This window comes from Ctenopharyngodon idella, chromosome 16 (assembly GCF_019924925.1).
Source record: "Ctenopharyngodon idella isolate HZGC_01 chromosome 16, HZGC01, whole genome shotgun sequence".
Classification (NCBI taxonomy): Eukaryota; Metazoa; Chordata; class Actinopteri; order Cypriniformes; family Xenocyprididae; genus Ctenopharyngodon; species Ctenopharyngodon idella.
Genome location: NC_067235.1, coordinates 1012083 through 1031076, shown reverse-complemented (window position 1 = coordinate 1031076; position 18994 = coordinate 1012083). Strand labels below are relative to the sequence as shown.

At 43.0% G+C, this 18994-nt stretch overlaps 1 protein-coding gene and 1 long non-coding RNA gene across 3 annotated transcripts; both read right to left on the bottom strand.

Annotated features, from left to right (window-relative positions):
• Nucleotides 1-291: 291 nt before the first annotated feature.
• Nucleotides 292-17492, bottom strand: bmper (BMP binding endothelial regulator). Of its 2 annotated transcripts, XM_051865695.1 has the most exons (15): nucleotides 16922-17492; nucleotides 16649-16740; nucleotides 15957-16042; nucleotides 14157-14256; nucleotides 13170-13252; nucleotides 12804-12894; nucleotides 12459-12541; nucleotides 12103-12202; nucleotides 11114-11358; nucleotides 10918-11022; nucleotides 9705-9750; nucleotides 9115-9441; nucleotides 7089-7425; nucleotides 2039-2169; nucleotides 292-1243 (listed from the first exon to the last, which is right to left on the bottom strand). In XM_051865695.1, the coding sequence occupies exons 2-15, from the start codon at nucleotides 16737-16739 to the stop codon at nucleotides 1062-1064; spliced, it is 2007 nt and encodes a 668-aa protein (XP_051721655.1). In that variant the 5' UTR covers nucleotide 16740; nucleotides 16922-17492; the 3' UTR covers nucleotides 292-1061. The 2 variants fall into 2 exon arrangements, with proteins under 2 accessions (XP_051721655.1, XP_051721654.1); XM_051865694.1 differs by having other exon boundaries at nucleotides 16649-17492.
• LOC127497310 (uncharacterized) lies at nucleotides 2185-6669 on the bottom strand. Its single transcript, XR_007925505.1, has 4 exons — nucleotides 6445-6669; nucleotides 5581-6124; nucleotides 4781-5292; nucleotides 2185-3018 (listed from the first exon to the last, which is right to left on the bottom strand). It is a non-coding gene; the product is annotated as an uncharacterized LOC127497310 (long non-coding RNA).
• Nucleotides 17493-18994: the final 1502 nt, after the last annotated feature.

Genomic DNA, 18994 nt, shown 5'->3' with positions numbered 1-18994 from the left:
ACAAACATACATTTTAATTTAAAATTTTTGTTGGTAAAAAGTTTGTGAGTAAAACAAAGTTCATGAGTCAATGACTCCATTACTTTGATTGATAACGCTCATTCTCTCAGATGTGTTTTCATAGCTGTGGAAAGAATGTTGTTTTCTTTTAGGGCTGTGCCTGTATGTGTGTGTGAGTGAAAGAAAGTGTGTGTGTGTGTGAGTGTGTCAGGTGGTTTGATGTATCTCATACAATAACACTCGACTGAACTACAGGACGTGGTAAAACACTCGACACAGTTAACACTCAGGTCAGTATTGCAAAGTTTTATCAATTTACAAGTCCATTTTCATGTACCTTGTCAAAATTCTTGCCAGAATTTACATGAAGTTGATTTTTGGCTTTCTTTTTGTACTCTTCTTTTTTTTTTTCATAGGTGCACAATCATTCTGCATCCCCGATCCCGAAATCTACACACGAGGCATCTCTGAACCTGAGCTGTGACAAATACTTTCAAAGAAAAACTTGCTTATTTCTGAAAAAGTATATAAGCTTTATACTGGTCATATATAATATCTTACTGTGTCAAGTGAAATGTACAGTTATAACAACACATACACACATCAGTGTATGCTGGACGAATAAAGTACACTTCTCTTTAAAGCTATAAGTCACATTTGAGTCCCCGTCTTACAAAATAAACAACAAATATATAAATAGTTTCCCTTTCAGTCAAGTGATTGTGTATTAAATACTGTTTGACCCAATAAATGGATAATACTATTGTTTGTGTTTGCCATACACTCCTGATGTAACTCTAGTTCAGGTCCTTGTAGTTTGAAGCATCAGGAATTCAGGTAACTGAATTTATTCCAGAGGTCAGAAAGGCACTTAGGTGGTGAAACCAAGTCCTCACAGAGCGAGCAGTGGCATCCAGAGTCTCCGACACCGAGGACACGACTGCTGAGAGGAGCAGTTTGTGAGTATCTGAGTACTGTACAGGCCCTGCGTGGCCAGTTCTCTTTTTCCTCTGTTTGTTTGGATCTCTAGCAGCCTTCTGCTCCTGTACAGGTCATGTGGGTCATCGGCCAGGGCAGGATGTAGGTTTAATGCAGTGGCCCTGAAACAGGACCAGGCTGGCGGGACAGTGGCAGCCGGCGACACAGGGCCTGTGACAGGGTCCAACCTCGTTCCAGTTATGGCAGGTTTTAGTGCAGCTGGGTCCACATGTGTCATAAACCGCACCATGTTTGCAGTGTGTGCCTACAGCAGAAGAAGAGAATGAACACTAGTCAAATACAAATAACACATACAGCTCTAGAAAATTTTGTTTCTTCTGTTTAAAATGTTCCTTGAGCATCAAATCATCATATTAGAATGATTTCTGAAGGATCATGTGACACTGAAGACTGGACTAATGATGCTGAAAATTCAGCTTTGATCACAGGAATAACAGTACTTCACAATATTACTGTTTTACTGTGCTTTAAATCAAATAAATGTAGCTTTGGTGAGCAGAAGAGACTTCTTAAGAGGAAATCTTACTGACCCCAAACTTTTGTGGTACTGTATGTAAGCAATAAGGTATGAGAGGCGTGCTGTATTGTGAATACTGTCACAGCTGAAGGGTGTTGTTAGGCACGACATGATGCTTTCAGTAAACGGTTACAACACAATACAAAGATTAAAGCTGAAAATATATGTAGTTACGTTACTCTTTATAAAAAACAAAACAAAAGTTGCCAGCCAGCACCACCATATTTGATAATTTCCACAAAAATGTCATGACCCCCTGAATATTTTGTTATATGAATACGTAAACAGTCAATATATCAAAGAAAAGAGCCTCTTCTTTTAAATAAACAAAACATTTTATTCTAGCTTCATTATTAATGTCACTCTAGACATCAGGATTAGAGACATCCACTTAATATTCAATCCCAAAACATGTTATTTTTTCACAGTTTCCTAAAAATAGCCAATTAACCTGTTGCCTATTTTGAATTTGAAAATGAGTTTGCATAGCTGCTGTCAATAAATGCGTCAGGTGTGACTTACTGATGCAGGCGAGCTCCGGTCTCCAGTGCACACGGATGCCCTCTCTCTCACACGCTCGACTGTATGCTATGAACGACTCGCAGTAACAGTTCTTATGCACTGGACACTCACACATGTCTGTTACACATGACCTAAAGAGAGGAAGACGTGGGGAGAACAGAATGGAAGTAGAATGAGTTTTAGTAGTTAATCTCAATGACTTTAGAATTAGTGTAGAAGAGGTATGTAATATATGCACCACTATCATCACCAAACATAATCACAAAAATAATCATTTCAGACAGTTTTTCTGAAAACTTGCCCAACAATCATTCAATGGAAAATACATGGCCCTTCCTGATACTCATAGCTATAATAATTGGCCAATTCTACTATCTGTCCCTCAGAGAGTTAAATCTGATGGTGACCTTTGTCTGTCTATACTGTAAACATTATTGACTGGATCATTTGTCTTTCTGAATGTATGCATGATGATGCTGTATAGTATTGAAGCGTTCATTGTAGAGCGTTTCATCGCATTGTCCCATTCGCTTTGACGTGTTCATGTGCTGTTTAATCAAGCTGGTGAATTTTGGCTTTCACTTCTATAACTGAAGCTGATTGTCTACAGTCATGATCCCACAGTGGCTAAACACCCTCTGGCTCAACCTGCTACAGAAGCCACACCCCAAATTCTCAGTAGCCACGCCCCAAACTTGCCACCTGCTACAGAAGCCACACCCCAAATTCTCAGTAGCCACTCCCCAAACTCTCCACCTGCTACAGTAGCCACTCCCCAATCTCTCCACCTGCTACAGTAGCCACTCCCCAATCTCTCCACCTGCTACAGTAGCCACTCCCCAAAATCTCCACCTGCTACAGTAGCCATTCCCCAAACTCTTCACCTGCTACAGTAGCCACTCCCCAAACTCTCCACCTGCTGCAGTAGCCACACCCCAAACTCTCCACCTGCTGCAGTAGCCACTCCCCAAACTCTCCACCTGCTACAGTAGCCACACCCCAAACTCTCCACCTGCTACAGTAGCCACTCCCCAAACTCTCCACCTGCTGCAGTAGCAACTCCCCAAACTCTCCACCTGCTACAGTAGCCACTCCCCAAACTCTCCACCTGCTGCAGTAGCCACTCCCCAAACTCTCCACCTGCTGCAGTAGCCACTCCCCAAACTCTCCACCCGCTACAGTAGCCACAGCCCAAACTCTCCACCTGCTGCAGTAGCCACTCCCCAAACTCTCCACCTGCTACAGTAGCCACTCCCCAAACTCTCCACCTGCTACAGTAACCACACCCCAAACTCTCCACCTGCTGCAGTAGCCACTCCCCAAACTCTCCACCTGCTACAGTAGCCACTCCCCAAACTCTCAAACTGCTACAGTAGCCACACCCCAAACTCTCAGCCTGCTACAGTAGCCACTCCCCAAACTCTCCACCTGCTACAGTAGCCACTCCCCAAACTCTCAAACTGCTACAGTAGCCACACCCCAAACTCTCCACCTGCTACAGTAGCCACACCCCAAACTCTCCACCTGCTACAGTAGCCACTCCCCAAACTCTCCACCTGCTGCAGTAGCAACTCCCCAAACTCTCCACCTGCTACAGTAGCCACTCCCCAAACTCTCCACCTGCTACAGTAGCCACTCCCCAAACTCTCCACCTGCTGCAGTAGCCACTCCCCAAACTCTCCACCCGCTACAGTAGCCACAGCCCAAACTCTCCACCTGCTGCAGTAGCCACTCCCCAAACTCTCCACCTGCTACAGTAGCCACACCCCAAACTCTCCACCTGCTACAGTAGCCACTCCCCAAGCTCTCCACCTGCTACAGTAGCCACGCCCCAAATTCTCAGCCTGCTACAGTAGCCACACCCCAAACTCTCCACCTGCTACAGTAGCCACTCCCCAAACTCTCCACCTGCTACAGTAGCCACTCCCCAAACTCTCCACCTGCTACAGTAGCCACTCCCCAAACTCTCCACCTGCTACAGTAACCACACCCCAAACTCTCCACCTGCTGCAGTAGCCACTCCCCAAACTCTCCACCTGCTACAGTAGCCACTCCCCAAACTCTCAAACTGCTACAGTAGCCACACCCCAAACTCTCAGCCTGCTACAGTAGCCACTCCCCAAACTCTCCACCTGCTACAGTAGCCACTCCCCAAACTCTCAAACTGCTACAGTAGCCACACCCCAAACTCTCCACCTGCTACAGTAGCCACTCCCCAAGCTCTCCACCTGCTACAGTAGCCACGCCCCAAACTCTCAACCTGCTACAGTAGCCACACCCCAAATTCTCCACCTGCTACAGTAGCCACTCCCCAAACTCTCCACCTGCTGCAGTAGCCACTCCCCAAACTCTCCACCTGCTACAGTAGCCACTCCCCAAGCTCTCCACCTGCTACAGTAGCACGCCCCAAACTCTCACCCTGCTACATTAGGCCACTCCCCAAAACTCTCCACCTGCTACAGTAGCCACTCCCCAACTCTCCAGCCTGCTACAGTAGCCACTCCCCAAACTCTCACCTGCTACAGTAGCCACACCCCAAACTCTCCACCTGCTACAGTAGCCAACTCCCCAAACTCTCCACCTGCTGCAGTAGCCACTCCCAAACTCTCCACCCTGCTACAGTAGCCACACCCCAAAGCTCTCAGCCTGCTACAGTAGCCACGCCCCAAACTCTCCACCTGCTACAGTAGCCACTCCCCAAACTCTCCACCTGCTACAGTAGCCACTCCCCAAACTCTCCACCTGCTACAGTAGCCACTCCCCAAACTCTCAAACTGCTACAGTAGCCACACCCCAAACTCTCAGCCTGCTACAGTAGCCACTCCCCAAACTCTCCACCTGCTACAGTAGCCACTCCCCAAGCTCTCCACCTGCTACAGTAGCCACGCCCCAAACTCTCAACCTGCTACAGTAGCCACTCCCCAAGCTCTCCACCTGCTACAGTAGCCACACCCCAAATTCTCAGCCTGCTACAGTAGCCACTCCCCAAACTCTCCACCTGCTACAGTAGCCACTCCCCAAACTCTCCACCTGCTACAGTAGCCACTCCCCAAACTCTCTACCTGCTGCAGTAGCCACTCCCCAAACTCTCCACCTGCTACAGTAGCCACACCCCAAACTCTCAGCCTGCTACAGTAGCCACTCCCCAAACTCTCCACCTGCTACAGTAGCCACTCCCCAAACTCTCAAACTGCTACAGTAGCCACACCCCAAACTCTCAGCCTGCTACAGTAGCCACTCCCCAAACTCTCCACCTGCTACAGTAGCCACTCCCCAAGCTCTCCACCTGCTACAGTAGCCACGCCCCAAACTCTCAACCTGCTACAGTAGCCACTCCCCAAGCTCTCCACCTGCTACAGTAGCCACACCCCAAATTCTCAGCCTGCTACAGTAGCCACTCCCCAAACTCTCCACCTGCTACAGTAGCCACTCCCCAAACTCTCTACCTGCTGCAGTAGCCACTCCCCAAACTCTCCACCTGCTACAGTAGCCACACCCCAAACTCTCAGCCTGCTACAGTAGCCACTCCCCAAACTCTCCACCTGCTACAGTAGCCACTCCCCAAACTCTCAAACTGCTACAGTAGCCACACCCCAAACTCTCCACCTGCTACAGTAGCCACTCCCCAAGCTCTCCACCTGCTACAGTAGCCACGCCCCAAACTCTCAACCTGCTACAGTAGCCACACCCCAAATTCTCCACCTGCTACAGTAGCCACTCCCCAAACTCTCCACCTGCTGCAGTAGCCACTCCCCAAACTCTCCACCTGCTACAGTAGCCACTCCCCAAGCTCTCCACCTGCTACAGTAGCCACGCCCCAAACTCTCCACCTGCTACAGTAGCCACACCCCAAATTCTCCACCTGCTACAGTAGCCACTCCCCAAACTCTCCACCTGCTGCAGTAGCCACTCCCCAAACTCTCCACCTGCTACAGTAGCCACACCCCAAACTCTCCACCTGCTGCAGTAGCCACTCCCCAAACTCTCCACCTGCTACAGTAGCCACTCCCCAAACTCTCAAACTGCTACAGTAGCCACACCCCAAACTCTCAGCCTGCTACAGTAGCCACTCCCCAAACTCTCCACCTGCTACAGTAGCCACTCCCCAAGCTCTCCACCTGCTACAGTAGCCACGCCCCAAACTCTCAACCTGCTACAGTAGCCACTCCCCAAGCTCGCCACCTGCTACAGTAGCCACACCCCAAATTCTCAGCCTGCTACAGTAGCCACTCCCCAAACTCTCCACCTGCTACAGTAGCCACTCCCCAAACTCTCCACCTGCTACAGTAGCCACTCCCCAAACTCTCTACCTGCTGCAGTAGCCACTCCCCAAACTCTCCACCTGCTACAGTAGCCACACCCCAAACTCTCAGCCTGCTACAGTAGCCACTCCCCAAACTCTCCACCTGCTACAGTAGCCACTCCCCAAACTCTCAAACTGCTACAGTAGCCACACCCCAAACTCTCCACCTGCTACAGTAGCCACTCCCCAAGCTCTCCACCTGCTACAGTAGCCACGCCCCAAACTCTCAACCTGCTACAGTAGCCACTCCCCAAACTCTCCACCTGCTACAGTAGCCACACCCCAAACTCTCCACCTGCTGCAGTAGCCACTCCCCAAACTCTCCACCTGCTACAGTAGCCACTCCCCAAACTCTCAAACTGCTACAGTAGCCACACCCCAAACTCTCCACCTGCTGCAGTAGCCACTCCCCAAACTCTCCACCTGCTACAGTAGCCACTCCCCAAACTCTCAAACTGCTACAGTAGCCACACCCCAAACTCTCAGCCTGCTACAGTAGCCACTCCCCAAACTCTCCACCTGCTACAGTAGCCACGCCCCAAACTCTCAGCCTGCTACAGTAGCCACGTACTCTCAGCCTGGCACATACACATTACATGACTGCTTATTGTATTTGCTCTGTCAAAGCAGTAATAAATTAGACACACTTCTCAAATGTTCATCTGAGCAAGATCTTTGGTTCAGAGATTCAAATGCTGACAGTTTCCTCAGAGCCTTTTGTTTGATAATGATGACTGGGGAACTCACTTGTAGAAGGAGGTAAAGTCTACAGCAGAATGGCACTTCTGAAACTCCCAGGACTTGAGCTTTTGGCAGGTTCTGTGCGCGCGGAGCTTTACTTTGACTGTGCCGGGACAGAGGAAGGATGTGGGCCTGCGGTTGGGAGCCTCACACACCTCGTTGTCCTCCACGCGCCAGGACTCAGCAAATTCGTCCACGTCAAACTTAAACTGGCCGTCTCCTCCGAGAGTGTCGTCTCGCCTGTGACCGTTGTAGTTTCCGCACAGCCCGCAGAGCCGCTCCTTCAGATGGGGCGCCGCGACCACCTCCACCAGACTGTCCCCGTCCCACGAGATCTCCAGCCCTGATGACACAGCACAGATGAAGAGTGAGGGAAAGGAAACATGCTGCGTCTGCCTATGTTTGAGAAGTTGATGGTGTGACACGCTATCTAAAACCATTTCAAACAGTGTTTGGCTAAATCATTTAGAAATCAAATTAATTGAGAGATTACATGGAATATTTTCACTTTTAAAACTCACTTGTTGCACCACTGGACCAGTGAAGGCAAACAAAAGTTTTTAAGAAGGTATGAAAAGAAATGGTGACTAGAATTAAGACCCTATAACATACACCTATTCAGTAATATTATCAATTAACCGCGCTGACACTATCAGATGAAAACAAAATTTGAACTGAATTGAGTTGAATTATGACAGTGACACTGACACAAACAAAAATATGTTATAAGAACGTTCCCAGTAAGTTATGAAAATGTTATTTCTGAATGTTCTCTGAACTTTCAAAACATCCAGTATTTTAAATGTTTTAAAAACGTTTCTCTTGGTTATGTGAACATTCCATTATATCATGCTGCAAACATTATGGGAACGTTACTTTTGAATGTTCTCTGAATGTTTTGAAACAAGTAGTAGCATTTAAAAAATGTTAGACGAATGTCCAACTAAAATATTTTAGAAAAAAACGATGTATAAATAACGTTTTTGTGCAAATGTTTTGAGAACATTATTGGAAGCTAGTGTTGAAGCTGTCATTTTTATTGAATAATCACGTTAAACACACAGAACATGCTCTTTTGAAAAAGAAAGGTGTGGCAAACTCTGCTGTACTACCTGTGCAAGGTTGGAAGGAATGATTTGAGCTGCTGGCACAAAGGTTGCATACAGATCAATGTCATTCAGGCATGAGTTAATGAAATCACAGCCTGTTTCTGGTCCAAGGGTCAACATTGTGCAAGGCACCTAATCTGAAGTTTCTTCATTCTTACACTGCAAAAATCATTTTCTTACTCAACTTTTTTTGCAGAGTCAGTTAATACAATATATCAGCAGAGCACCTGTAGGAGCTTTTAAGAATCCTAATTTTTTTAAGGAATCCCACTAGCTGATTTGACACAAATCAATTTGGCCAGAATGTCATATACTGAAATCTGGATTTATAAATATGTCCCACTTCACCTGCATGCGTACAGTATACTTGCATAGGGAAATATATACTGTATAGCATACTGTAGACTATAATATCGCCCAGCTCTAATGCAGTCACGATGCAATAAGCGCCTGATACCTAAAGAGGACCTATTATGCTTTGATGTTGTTTTTGTGCTATACCAGAACAGGTTTTCCTGCTTGAATGTTGATTATTTTCTTCATATTCTCCATTGTTCAGCTCCTCTCTTCCCAGTCTGTCAGTAACGCTCTGTTTAGTTCCTGTCTCTATGAAGCCCCTCCTTCTGAAAAGCACAACGTGCTCTGATTGGTCGGCTGGAGCAGTGTGTTGTGATTGGTGTTTGGGAAATGTCCCGCCCCTTACCATAACCGTGAGGAATATTGTGAAGAAAACTCAAGACTACAATGGAGGCGTTTCAGGGAGTTCAGAAACACTGACATTGATATAGAGAAGAACTCCCGCTGGAGGGACTTTTTTATGCTCAAACATCAACATTACACACTAAAGACAGATGAAGATGGAAAACAGAAGAATATGTCCTCTTTAAATGGCACTTCTGAGCACAGCAGGGCGCCGCTCTTACCTGCGATGGTGGTGAGTTTGAGCAGGTACCCGTCCAGGTCGATGTGGACCCCAGTGCTATGGAAGGGGAGAGCGATGCGTGTGCCGTTCTGACGGACGGTCAGGTGTTGGTGGAGGCTGATGCTCAGGCCGGATGTGTGCAGCTCCACGGATTTGGTCCATGAGAAGGAGCGCGTGCGCCGAGCGTCGTTCTTCACCAGCACTGTGAAACTGGCCGCTGGAGAGCAGTCTTTAGTGAGCACATATTTACACGTGCCCTGGAAGTTAAAGGTGCGGCCGTCAAAAGTGTTATAGTGAGGGTCTCCGAATACGGTGCACACGCCTGGCTCTGGAGTAGAGAAGAGAGTGATGGAGAGGGCATTTGATGGTGAAATATTGACTTTGTATGTTGTAAGAATGCAAGCAGATGGCAAACTTATAATTTATACTTGAAAGATAGATTGTGTGTGTGACAGGAGTTAACTGGTGTAAAACAGAAAAACTTTAGTGCTCTAACAGAAAATTTGTCCTTTTATAATAACTTTTGATTGTTCAAAAATGATCTTCTGTTACGCTTCACAGCAGGATGATTGTGTAAAGAAGTCAACTTACTGTCAGTGCAAACAGGACAGCAGCCAGTGCGATTCAGTATCTTATTCTGAAAGACAAAACATTGTAAAGAGACAGACTTACTTAGAGAGACGTAGAGAATCAAACCGGTTGGTTCTAACAAAGTCCCTTTCAAGGAAAGTCTGTTCACTCTGCGGCCATATTTGTGATGACTACCAATCAGCAATTGGCTCTTTTATTCAGAAGGCGGGACTTATTCTGCTATATTGCGTGTTGCACTTTCTCCCATTCATAAGTAATACGAGTGCACCGTCTTTCTATATATAAAGTCTTTGCCTTTAGATTTATTCTGGATATTATAACCAGTGTTGAGTGTAACTAGTCACAAAATAATGAGTTAGGTAATGTGTCTGAATTATAAATGAAGTATGGTTTATGTATGTACACTACTGTTTAGATTTTTTCATGTTTTTGAAAGAAGTTCATTTCAATTGGTCACCCTTTACATCTGTCTGTGAGTTTTGCAAATATGAAAAGTATTAAAAAGAGCTTGTGACTGAACCTCGTAACTCCACTGGCTGCTCAAACTGTCAGTCAAATCTCATAACTCCGCCCACCTCTATCTAAGTGCTGCACACAGTTTGGAGCGTCTCTGCTTGTTTGCAATGCAGTCGTGAATAAAGAACTGGTTCTCTGAAGAACTACAGCATTTTCTTTACTCAATAATCACTATATATATATAAAGGCTGATGTTTTATGTATTTGAGGAGAGGTGAAGAGTGTCTTAGTCCAGCATTTGTCATCGAGTCACAGCCAATACTGTCTTAAACAGCCTGTGTGAAGCACTTCATCTTTAATAACATGAGATTTTAGCCAAATGACAGAAAAAACTGAGTACCCGCATATAGATACAATAAACTTTATAAGCTGTTAAAAGTTGATGAAAACGTAATGTGATGCACTTCCTGCCTCAGACATGGCCGTTATAATGACAGATAAAACACTTGTTACTCCATTTGAGTTTAATTTTGGTAAAATATTAATAATGTTAATAATGTGTGTCTGACCATATATAAAGCCACAATCAACTTTGACAACACAGTAATTTATTTAAAAATTACAGTGTTTTTTCCATTTCCTGAAAAGTAGCAGTTTTGGACATACGAGGTTTCCTCCCGACAGCAACAATATATAAGGTACAGTATGACTAAAAGTAGGACTATAAACCGTCTGTAGGTGTCTTTACAGAACTCACCGAGGGACAGCTGGTGATAGGAACACAAATCTTGGGCTGACATTCAATATTCCCCTTAACACAGGTGCAGAGAGAGCAGTTCACAGACGACCATCTGTCACCGTCCTAAGAGACGAACATGCATGTGTTTTATCAACCAGTTCATCATATCATCCACACACATTTGTCCATTAGTCCATGCTTGTGGACGCCTCACCCTATAGATTTTGCTCTTCACCCTGCAGTACTTCACATCTTCCATCTTCAGGTGAGACTGGCACTCCTCACAGCAGCCGCTGCCCTGACAGCTGCCGGGCGGCGAGCATCTCCTCCTGCAGGCCACCGTAGAGTCCACACAGGTGCAGGAGGTGCAGGCGTCATAGCTGATGGAGGAGCCGTTCTCATAGACCTCGCTGCGGAACAGACAGCTGCCGGGAGACAGGTCAAACACCTTCCTCTGACCTGGACAACACACACATTTACTTTCACATTTGTCATGAAAACACAACAGACAGCATGATCTGAACTGAGTGACACAATCACACATGCACCATTACATCCACGCAACCGACTGAAGTGCTGCAGAATTTTGAGGAAGTAATTGTTGATGGTTGCACTTCTCTCAAATACATCCCATGATTCTTTTGTCCTTCTGGTTAACTTTATTTTGATAGATTATTTTCTTTCATTTATATATGTAATTATGTACAGTAGTGTCTAAAAGTGATCAATGTTATTAAAAATGTGTTAAAGATTTTGTAGCTTGGAGTCGATTGTTTTATTTGTGATAATAGCACAATGAAACATGACAAATTGTGTGGCATCATTTTTGTCCAGACTGTCATACAAAGAAATATGACTACATGCAAAAACAAGAGTTCGGGAATCCTTTTGTTAGAAGGCAACTGTTTTTATGAGCTAGACTCGTTTTACAGAGCTGATTAGTTAAAGCAGCTTGTTTGGATGTGTGGGAGTTACTCAGCAATTATTAACCCCATTTCTGATCTCTGATCCACTGCAATACATCATTTTGATGAATGACTACATTTCTGATATGAACTTATTTTTTAATAATTGGATTGTTTGTTGCATTTGCAACGTGGGGAAAATATCTAATATATCTGTCACTGTGGAAGTCATAAGTTAGTGTGCACTGAGGTTTTTGAAGTGTCTTGGTGTTTTAAGCTCTGGGAGAGAATAACTCACCACGACATCTAGGACAGCACTGTCCCGGCGGTGTGTGGGTAAGATGAGCCGGGCAGGACAGGACTGGACACACCATCTTATGACACATGCTGTGACCTCCCTGAAAAACACACACGATTCACTGGACTACAGGTGCTACTGAGAGATACACTAATGTTTATACATATATATATTCATCATCTGAGATGGCCTGCTATTCACTCTTAAAAAAAATCCAAAAGAGGGTTTTTGAAGTGATGCCATAGAAGAACCATTTTTGGTTCACCAAAGAAACTTTTACTTGTGTGAAGAACATTTTAATAATCTAAAGAACGAGTGTTGTGAGACTGAGAACAGTGTTTAGCAGATAAACTCACAGTGCAGATGCATTTAATACAGGGATTCCCTTCAGGATGAAATTCTTCATCTTCTTTATATAAATTCCCCTCGAAAATACAGCCTGTGAACATCCAAAACACCAACAAGCACTATGATGAGAATCTGGCTGATTAACAGAGATATTCAACATACTTCTAGACAAACAGCGAAGCTTTGTGGATAGTTATTGAGGAAATGTTGTGCATATCAATATCTAGAATGCTGTTTATAACATTCAGATTAAATAGGCTTGTTTTTGAATTGTTGAAGTTTCCCTTTCTTTTTTCCATAAAAAAACACACTCGCACACACACACACACACACACACACACACACTGACTGACCCGGGCAGGTTGGGCAGCATTTCTTCGGGTGGATTTTGGGGTTCTTACAGTGAATGACGCACCTCATTTCTGCTTCAGTGATGACTCCTTCCTGTCCAAAGAAAAGCTCAAATTAACTTAAACATCCTCTTCAATCTTTACTTTCACATTTATATTTGTAGCTGTTTCTTGTTATGTGAGGTGAGCAAGCAGGTTCATCTACATGTTATTTTTTCTCATTTGGCAAATATTCTAATTTAAATCTAGTTGTTTAAATCAGTCAGTCTGCTATATTAGTCCAGATCTTCATTTGTCCAGTTCTGTTGATCTTGTGTTTATTCTAGCTCTAGTCAACAGTATGTCAGTGTTTGAGTGAGATAGAGTCACCTGACAGCTGTATGTGACGCAGGGTTTGACAGGGCTGATCCAGTGATGGGAACTGTTGTAGGACGTCCCCTTCAGCTGACAGCCTGCCGAGAGAGAGAGAGAGAGGGGGGGGGGGGGGGGGGGGAACGCTCAAGTCAGATGGGACACATTTCAAGCCATGTACACTGGGAAAAATGTGCAGAATTCTGCCAGTAAATTTCATTAAATAATTACAAAGAAACAGCAGGTAACACACTGAATTAAAGTCACCATGAAACCAAAATGGACAATTCTTTTTTTTAATTATTTTGTGGAACAGTGTGTATTCTAAATGATTTATCGGTGCACATCATTGTGTTAAATTCATGTGTCTCGTAATCTTGAATCAGAATATCTTCTCCCCTCTTGCAGCATCTCTTCTCTGATGAAGAGGGCGGGGCAACCTGTCACTCACATGAGATCCACCAATAGCAAACCACAACCATCCAATCAATTCCCCACAGACAAAATCAAGCCCCGCCCTACATTTGTTCTTGTTTGAGAAGCGTTTCACTCAGATATACGGCACAATAGGGGAGAATAGATGAGTGTAACTTCCCTTTCATGACTTTAAATATTGAATTTTGAAGTAAAATTGTAAAACATACTCCAGATGATCTTTGTTTTATTTACACCACATAATTTTTTACAGTATAACTAGAAAATCTGAACCTCCATCATTACTACTACTAATGTATTTTAACTGGCTCTTACAGTAAAAACAAGCTGAACTGACTTACTGATGAACTTATTTTCTGAGGAATGCCAGTTGTTCTAGGCAAAAAAAAAAAAAAAATCCAAGAAAGAGAGAAGATGGAGAGGTCAGCTAGAGTCATAGCGTCTCTCAACCATAAGGTGGCAGTGATGCCCACGTGAGTTAAACAGCAAAACTGTGCAGAACTGAAGAGCTCAAGTCTGTCAGTCCAGATGTAATAAATAATAATAAGATATTTCTCATAGTTTTCAGACCTTTGCATCTTTCACAGCAGGCTCCTGTCTGTTTGACCACCAGCGCACAGTCCTCTGCCAGCGGCGGACACTTCTCCTGCTTACAGTCTACTTTCTGATTCTGAGGACACAAAGAAATACATCAAGAACAAGGACTGCAATCATTTTACTAGCAAAGACAAGCCGTGAAATTTAGTACGGGATGTGACCGGCTCTCTGGACAGATCAGCTTAATTCAATCACATCATGACATCCCATCAACAGCAGACGAATGCATGTACATAAAGAGCAGCATCATCTTTCAGAGATAAAACTTCCTGTATTGATCGCTATTCATCAACAAAATCAATGCGAGACATTCATCAACCCGTGGTATCAGCTTCACACGCTAACCTTGTGAAAGACACATTGTTTGGCTCTCATGTCCTTCTCTTTATAACATGAACACTGACTCCACTGCCACAGTGATATTACACATGATAAATGTGACCTATCTATTTTTGTGATCAGCAGGGATAGATGTGGATAAATCAGCTTAATTACAGTAACTCATGTTTATCCATATATTGATTTTACGCTGGATATAGTTGAGCATTACACATGTACAGTTCTCACCAATTTCAACTCGAAAACTCAAGTTCATCTGCTGGCTGTACAAGTCATGTCAACTTTTTATATTAAATGGACTTCAAAAATTGAGTCAAATCTTGTTTAACTTATAAAAAGAAGTTGAAATTGCTTAAATTATTTTGATGAGTTGAAGTAGTGTAAAAACATATATACTGTCACAACTCATATTTCTACAGTGTACAAAGTCAGCAATGCAAATGTAACCACAGCACAAATCATATAAAAGTTACACTTTATTCTAAGGTGTCTTTGTTACAGTGTAATTATAGGCAACATTTAAGTAGTGACTAATTTTAATTAGCAACGTGCACTTACTATAGGTTACAAAAGGCTAGTTGCATGTAATTATGCATAATTTACTGTTATTACTACAGTTAGTACATGTAAGAAGGACACTGTAAAATAAAGCGCTACCATAAATTCCCCTTTAAACAATATGTACATTATGAAGCCAGTACTAAGTACAGTTTTACTATTATTATTAACATTATTACATCAGACTGTTCTCATAAACAGAATGATTACAGACCACTGCACTCTAATGCTGGGTTAAAAACAACCCAAGTTGGGTTAAATGTTTGATCAACCTGCTGGGTAGTTTTATTTAACTCAACTATTGTTTAAAAATGACTGTATGTCTGGATTAAAATGAACCCAAAATATGTTGGAAATTAAAAATCAGACACATAATTACTAGATTACTAGATAATCAAAAGATTAACATTTATTAATAAGCAATTTAATAAATGTTTATTGTTTAATTGTTATTCAATAAACTTATTAATACATTTTCATTTCCAACATATTTTGGGTTCATTTTAAGCAAGAAATACAGTAATTTTTAAACAATAGTTGAGTTAAATAAAACTACCCAGCAGGTTGATCAAACATTTAACCCAACTGCTGGATTTGTCCATTTTCAACCCAACTTGGGTTGTTTTTAACCCAGCATTTTATAGAGTGTAAATATTGATTAATTCAGAAAACACAATCCTTAAAAATTCTTATATTCTGTCAGAACTTCCTTAGGTATCTTATACAATATATATATATATATAAAATTTTACTTAAAGTTAAACCAACAATAATTGTACAGTGTAGTTGCCCGGCCATGACCGCCGCCTCACAACTGAGCTCTTCAGAAACAAGCAGCTATAATTATCATCTGACATATGGAGGCATATTTCTCACCAGACAGACGCAGGAGATGCAGGGGTTGTCTGTGATGTTGGGGATGTGTAGCACTTCTCCCTCGTTCTCACAGCTCGCCTCTGTACCTGCATCAACAAAACACTGATTCAACACTACAAACTGAGAGGAACCACATCACTTCAGGATCAGTGTCCAAACTCTTCTGGTTTAGAATGAAGATCACACTTTATCTCACAGGGTTTCTCTGTATTTAACTGATCATCGAGTAATGAAATGAACTACACTGAAACAAAAATTAACTGGTTTAATTCAAGTCAAAAATATTATGTAATATTGCTAAATCAATCTAAATACATTATCTTGTGGAGCTACTTACTACTCTTCCATTTCAGATATTTTTATTTCTGATGTATAAGTTCTGATTACTTTAACTCATTTTCTATGTGAAGCACTTTGAGTTGCCATTGTGTATGAAATGTGCTATATAGCCTAAATAAACTTGCCTTGCTGTTTACGGATTAATAATTGCATAATCTAAGACGGACACTGTACAATGGTGCAGATCTAAATACTTTTATTTATTTTATTTTTTTTCAAAATTAAACACTACTGACACTCTCAAAATCAAATTCAGAGCGATGATAGCAGATTTAAAACTCCTCAGATCTGCAATGTAAATCATAATGAAACTAATCTGATGCCTCATGATTTAGAGTTTGAGATCTTCTCACCAGTGATTAAAGGCGCAGTTAAATGTGGCGTTTGGAGAATGAAGAACCAGAACAGCAGGTTGTAGGTGACTGGAGGAGACAGACACAGCATCCTAAATCCGCTCCAGACGCACGGGGGGAAAGAAAACTAATGAATAAACAGAGTATCCAAAGCCTGTAGAACTGCTCTTCGTTAAGATCCAGAGAGAGGGAGGCATGGGTGTCATGAGGGAGTCGATCCCGACGCGAAACCTTCAGCAGACATTATCATGACAAAAACGCTCCAAAACACACCTCGACGAACGGCGAAGAGACTTTCTGAAGATCCAGATCTGCAGGTCACAAACTCCACAAAGAGTTTAAAACAGAGGTAAGATCCAGAGGTGTTGTGGGGAGATGGCAGTGCCATGGTCCGAGTGGTCAGAGCTGTCCGGATCCTCGCTGACGGACGCACGGATGCGCGCGGCGGCTCATGTCTGGCGACGCCGATCCTCCTCCAGCTCCGGAGCCGCAGCTGAACATCCCCGCGGTGCAGGTCCGTCCTCCAGCCCCTCTCTATTTAAACACACGTGTGTCTGTCTGACCCCGCAGATCTGCTGTATGTATGGTGAGGTGTAGTGAGATCCGCCCCTCAGCCTATAGACGCATTCAGCTCTCGTGTAACTTTCTCACCAAACAAGAATTTCAGCCTATTATTAAGGCACTAACGCTGGATAGGAGCATGCCTTTTGCATGTAACTCCTAATCTTAGAATAACAATGACTTCATTCATTGACAATTATCCAAAGTAGGTGCTAAGCGTCGTCAGAAATCCAAACAATCTACATGCGCACGCGGATTGTCCCATCTGCACTTCAAAGATCAGATTAATGCTGAAGATGTGGGGCTCAGACACACATTTTAAGTCCTGAGATGAATTGCTTAGACATCCCCCTGAAGACAGGGCTCTCGGAGAATGACTTTATTCCTGTAATATTAGTCACTAGATAGCGCCAAAGAGCACTTTTACTGGAGATCTTGAGTCTTGGAAATTGAACTCACCTTGGTGACGATCCCTCTTGACAAGCCCAAGCAATTACAGTGAGATTGACCAATCTTTTTACGTTGATCCTCTTATAATAGTTACTTTTAATTGGTTTAATAATCAACGGTGAGTGATAAACCATCCACAGCTCACAGACGCTTCATATCAGAGAGATTTAAAATGATCCAGCACATGCTGTGAGAAGATGATGTTTATTTCTGAAGTTTGTGTGATAATGTGAATTCTGAGGAAATGTTGATTTACAGTGTGTCTGCTGTTTGTGATAAGATAGGGCCGTCCACTTGTGTAATGTTATGCTGTACCTTTGCCATGAACTTTAATGCATCTTATTGATCCTACAGGGAAAGATTTATTCATGCATAGGCTATGATTATATATATTTTTTCTTTTAAATTTGAGCCCGTAATTAAAATGTCATCTTTGGATGTTCTGGTGAAACGACAGACTTCTCTCTGGTGATGAATGCCAGACTTCTCCAATCACTGAGCTCGCTTTAGCTCCGCCCCGCTCTATTCAAATGACTGATGATGGAAAGAATCAAGTCCCCACCCCACATTTTTTCTTTTTTGATAATCCGTTTCACTCAGATGCAAGTCACAATACGAAATGAAAGGTCTATGACTACTTCCATTACATAGTGACTTTAACTCTGCTTTTTGCAGAGAAGGAATTATCTTGGCACAGGTCGTTTTTTCTTGTGGACTATCTGTACACTACATCCATTTCCAGTGTTTGGGAAAGTTGCTTTTAAAAGTAATGTGTTACAACACTGCATTACCCCCTAAAAAAGTAACTAATTGCATTACTTTTTATGGAAAGTAATGTGTTACTTTTTGTCTCACCTGCACTGGACTTGCTTGTTTTTTCAACAACAACGACAAAAAGTTCTGGTTTTGCAAATGTTAAGGCCCTTTCACACCAGAAGTGAAATGAAGGCTGAAAGAAAGGTAGATTCACTCCTGTACAGTAGAGGGCGCAGCTCAAACTAACCTTTCAGCTGTGATGTCATTCTGGATTAAAGAAGAATAGGATACAGGAGATCCAAATTTTTATGCCCTTTACTCACTAACTTCCCTCTGTCTCGTGGACTCGGATGTGTGTCATTGCTTACGTTGCACTAGTGCCCACTACTGGCAGTTTAAATGAAACGCACTAAGCCCTTGATCACTTGGAATTCATTATGGAGCTGATTTATTATTTAAACCTCTTTTGTGCTCATGAATTTGTTTTATGCAACATTCTATATGCTTATAAGTTGTTGGAGAAAATATATACAATCCTATAGATATATGAGCTGTTGGAGAAAAATAAAATTCAAAATG

Bases quoted from the DNA above. Each gene is read 5' to 3' on its own strand.
- bmper (XM_051865694.1), bottom strand. From the start codon at position 16,739: ATGCTGTGTCTGTCTCCTCCAGTCACCTACAACCTGCTGTTCTGGTTC. The intron at 12,542-12,803 runs GTCAGTCAGTGT...GGATGTTCACAG, and splicing joins ATGCTGCCCAACCTGCCCGG to GCTGTATTTTCGAGGGGAAT. The intron at 7,426-9,114 runs GTAAGAGCGGCG...CTGTGTCATCAG, and splicing joins CAAACTCACCACCATCGCAG to GGCTGGAGATCTCGTGGGAC.